Source organism: Lycium ferocissimum, chromosome 8 (genome assembly GCF_029784015.1).
Source record: "Lycium ferocissimum isolate CSIRO_LF1 chromosome 8, AGI_CSIRO_Lferr_CH_V1, whole genome shotgun sequence".
NCBI classification, from domain to species: Eukaryota; Viridiplantae; Streptophyta; class Magnoliopsida; order Solanales; family Solanaceae; genus Lycium; species Lycium ferocissimum.
Window position 1 is genome coordinate 39,752,552 of NC_081349.1, and position 4,981 is coordinate 39,757,532.

Consider the following 4,981-nt stretch of genomic DNA (forward strand, 5'->3'; position numbering starts at 1 on the left):
AAATTCTTTGTAAAAAACGTGCGTTATTGTCCATTTAAATTTTCTTTACTTTATATTATAACCCCTCAAAATTCAACTAATTGTGTTACTAGCTAATGACAGCTGGTTTACCAAATTCATTCGAAGATCATCTTCATCGTCTTCCTTTCAACATCTGCCAAGTAATTAATTAGTAGATTATATTTTTGACTTGAAAACTTAACCGTAATCACACTGATCTCTTAAATACTTTGCATGTGGTCAAATTAACCATACTCATTTGAAGATATCCGTCTAATTATTGGAACAGTAATAAAAAAACAACCAGCCGTAATCTAGAAAAGCTGGAAACTAATATCACTGTGACAATATATTAAAATTAACTCATACTCCATGACAATATATTAAAACTTTTATGGTCCGAGTACAATACAACTTTAGTAAACTTACGTAAAATAACTATCTTATTATAGGTTCTTACCATTAATAGCTATCCTTTTCAACATTACGATATGTAGCTACCATTTCATTAGTTTATGTATTTGGATGCGTGCATTTGAACGTCTTCAAATACATAACTAATCTGTAAACAATAACCAGATCCCTTAAATTTAGGCATTAACGGTGGTGTTTATTAATAGATAGAATAATATCTTTTTTTAATATCTTTCCCTCTTCCCTTCTTTTGGTAAGGTAAATTTTGTTCCATAATTTTAGCTTCCATTTCTTTCTCCAACCATGATTTTCCTTCTCTCTTCCCTTCTTTTTGTAACTAAATTCAAAATTCAAAAACATTAATAATAGAAGGAAACACAAAAACGAGACTACGATCATTCAACTGGTAATTCAAAAAATACATGATTTGTAACTTCAAAACACTTAAAAAACAATTGTATTTAAGTTTTTATTAAAAAATTCAAATACACAAATACATTCAAACATTCATAAACGAATTTGAATGACTGTGTATTTGATTCGCAGTTCATCACTATTTCAAATACACAAATACATACAAACAAAATACGTCACTCGTTGTTTCAAATACACAAAAACATGCAAACATATGCATTACTGGTTCAAATACACAAATACATAGAAACATTCATAAACGAATTTAAATAACTGTATATTTTATTCGCAATTTATCATTATTTCAAATGCATAAATACATACAACAAAATACGTCACTGTTTCAAATACACCAGTACATAAAACATTCATATACAAAATTGAATGTATGTGTATTCGATAAATAGTTAATCACTGGTTCAAATACACAAAAACATGCAAACATATGCATCACTGGTTCAAATACACAAATTACATTCATATTAATTAATGAAAACAAAAATAATAAAGGGTTTAGTGGAAAAGAAGAAGTTAACAATAGCCATTGTTGAGAAGAATTTAGGGTTTAGGATTTAGTTGAAGAAGGAAAGGGAAGAGAGAAGGAGAATCGTGGTTGAAGAAGGAAATGGAAGCTAAAATTATGGAACCAATTTTAATAATAGTCAATGTCTATTATTAAGGGATTTGTTTAACCATGTATGTGTATAGTTACTGATATAGTTATGGATGGTAAATTAGAACAGTAAATTAATTACTAAATATAAATAACTAAAAAGGTAGTTATTATCAATAAATAGGTCTTATAAGAAGTTATATCAAGTAATTATTCCTACAACTTTTGTATACCGGGACAAATTTAGGAGGGGTAACATTTTTCTCTATGAAAGGTGGCATGGGTGCAACGAGCATAGGTGCACGTGAACCCATGCCTCACTCCTTGGATTTGCCCCCCACTCTAGAATGTTACATATTTTGTATTTTAGGTCACTAATTTCACTTGTTAATTATGTTTAATTATATGTAAGGCTGATTTTTCTTTTAAATGACCTGAAAGTTCCAAGCAATTTTACTGCTAAGTTAAATTCAAGGAAATAAAACATTCAATAAATTCTGATTTTAATAGTCATAAGCTTTCATCCAACTCCAGCAACTCTCAAATAAATTATAGATCAGCAAGAAACTTAATGTTCACTTCTCTCAACTTTTTTTTTCTTAATCTATTTATCAAGATCGCAAATGAAAAATAAATTATGAAGACATTTCCTACAGCATCAATTATCTTCATTCTTGATGCAGAACTTTAAACATAAAACCAAAGAAGAAAAGTGATACTAGAAGAATAAAGAGTTTGAGCTAAAATAGTTGAAAGATGTTCGAGACTTTCTAATCGTCAGAAAAGAGTATAGGCATACATTCACAATAGTCTTGTCCACAAGCAAATCAATGTTCGGCAGCGGGAAATCATATGTGGGAACATGCTTTATTGAGATTTTCAAATAGATGCATATGCGAACACGTCCATCCCTCTTGGGCATGGGGACGATGTTCGTTCCCAGTCTGTCCCCTGGCTAGCACGCGGCGACCTGTTCTCGCCGCGGGAACAGCTTGAGCAGTCCACCCACAGCTGACGGATTCGGGACTGGGACCCCTGTCCCCATAATGTGATGTGACATTATCTATTTTGAGTAAACTGTAAAGCACTGTCTGATTATCATCAAGATTTATGGGCTAATTTGGAGATTCATTATGTGCTATACCTACAGCATCCGAGTATTTATGACCAAATCAAGCCGACAAGCTTATTGTATATCCTCTCTAAGTTACGGGTAAAGATAGGTTCGTAGACAAGAAAAAACACTAAGTCGGTCCTCAAATTATTACTCTGTCATTTTCATACCCGTCTTGTTGAACCGTTGACTTTAATAGTAGCTATTGGGCTAAAAATATGAAATTGTTGGGCTAAACTATATGAAAGATACGCCTAACGCTTAAAAAGCCTCACACAATTAAAAGTAAAATATATGTATTTGTTTTTCAACTTTATTTACACACTCGATAGAAAAAATGAAGAAACAACCTGGAAACAAGGGTCTAGGTGGAACACACAATAACCAATTAATCATCAATGACAAACAAAGACATAAAACCAACATCACCTTTTTTGTTTCTTCATTTTTTATCATCCATTATTTTTTGTTAATAATAAACTAAACTACAACTTGTAGTCTTTCATACTTAAAAAAAAAGTAAACTGGATAGCCCACAGAAGATGGTTCCTTGTTCTAACCAAGAAGGCTCCAAGAAACCTTCACTAGACTCAAAATTCTCCACCCTTTATAATCACCGTCTTCACTCTTCATTTTCCACTCAATTCAATTCATTTTCCACTCAATTCTTCCATATTTTGAAACAAGAAAAAGAAGATTCTTTCTTCCCAAAAAATAATTTTCTCTCTAAAATATTTAAATGGCTTCTTCTTCATTAGATTTGATCAGGCAACATCTTCTTGATGATGTTGCTTTTATTGAAAATTATTGTTCTTCATCAGAAACAAGTAGTACCCTTTATTCTCAAAGTTCATCTACTTCTGAATCTTTAGATTCTTTAGTCTCTGATCTCAAAACTGAAAGCAATTTCTCCTTTTGTCCTGATTTAATCTACACAAACATAGCACAAAGTTCAAATCTTGAATTCGCCGGCTTCTTCAGTAACTCGAAAACTGAATTTAATTCCTTTGAATTGCAAGCAAAACCCCAAAAGAAAAAAAGCTTCAATGAAAGAAAACCTTCATTGAACATTTCAATTCCTTCTATCAAGAAAACAGAGCAAAAAACTGGGGAATCAAAAACAGGGGAACCGAAAACAGAGTACTCTGTTTCTAAAACAGGGGAAAACTCGGAGAAAAAGCGATACAGAGGAGTGAGGCAAAGGCCATGGGGTAAATTTGCAGCAGAGATTCGTGACCCTACCCGAAAGGGTACTCGAGTTTGGCTAGGAACATTCAATACTGCAATGGATGCGGCTATGGCATATGACAGAGCGGCCTTTAGACTCAGAGGGAGCAAAGCAATCTTGAATTTCCCTCTTGAAGTTAGCAACTTTAAGCAAGAAAATAGTGAGGTTGAGACAAAAGTAAATTTGAATTTAAATTCTAGTGGGAAAAGGGTAAGAGAAGTGGAGAATCATGAAGACGAAGTGGTGGTGAAGAAGGAAGTGAAAAAAGAACAAATGGTGGCAACTCCATTGACACCTTCAAGTTGGTCTTCAATTTGGGATTGTGGAAATGGAAAGGGTATTTTTGAGGTGCCGCCTTTGTCCCCATTATCACCACATCCAAGTTTTGGTTACTCTCAACTTTTAGTTTCATAGTGAAATGAATACAAAGTAAACTTGATTGGGTATTGTGAATTATGGAGTGATCTTACTGTTACGATCTACTGAGATTTAACATTTTGTACTTACAATTCGTTTCTCAACAAAAAAAAAAGATTGTGAACAAAAAAGAAGTATTGTGAACAAGTATTTAGAAAATGAAGAAGAAAATGGACCAATTTGAAAAGAGAAGAAATTTAAAAGGAAAAATGGAAAAAAAAAAAAAAAAAAAAAAAAAAAAAAGGAGAAAGGTATGAGATGCTTTCAAGTCCAAGAAGGTAAAACGAAAAAAAGGGAGCGGAAGAGATGGGGTCCCTTTTGGGAAATTAGATGAAAATATTGGAAGATTAGCATATTTTCTAAACAAGGATGATAAGTACATATCAAGAAATATGGGGAGATGGGAATGGAAGTGTTTTGGATCATGTATAAATTGTTTTTTTTTTTTTTCATTGATAAGCTTTATTTAATGTAAATATGAATTCTACCTAGGAATTTTATTTGATTGGTTTATTTAAGAGGGTTCAAATATACTCCTAATGTTTGTTCTTTAATTTACATTTGTCTTCCGTTTACATATCGATCCATAAAAACTCCCACCGTCATCTTTCATTTTGAATATGTTCTTTCAGCTAACAGTCTTCTGTCATGAAAAAATTGGTCTTACTAGCTGATATGGTAAAGCCACGCATGGATATATTTGGATAACTTTCAATTGTTTAAGGGTATACTTAGACATTTATAATTTTCAAGGGCATGCTTAAAATTTATGCAGAGGGTA

General features: G+C 32.3%; 1 protein-coding gene across 1 annotated transcript; it reads left to right on the forward strand.

Moving 5' to 3' along the window:
• The first annotated feature begins 3,178 nt into the window (after positions 1–3,178).
• Positions 3,179–4,740, forward strand: LOC132068429 (ethylene-responsive transcription factor 5-like). Its single transcript, XM_059462001.1, has one exon. It carries the CDS (start codon positions 3,295–3,297, stop codon positions 4,195–4,197), a length of 903 nt encoding a protein of 300 aa, XP_059317984.1. The 5' UTR covers positions 3,179–3,294; the 3' UTR covers positions 4,198–4,740.
• The last annotated feature ends 241 nt before the right edge of the window (positions 4,741–4,981 follow it).

Bases quoted from the DNA above. Each gene is read 5' to 3' on its own strand.
- LOC132068429 (XM_059462001.1), top strand. From the start codon at position 3,295: ATGGCTTCTTCTTCATTAGATTTGATCAGGCAACATCTTCTTGATGAT.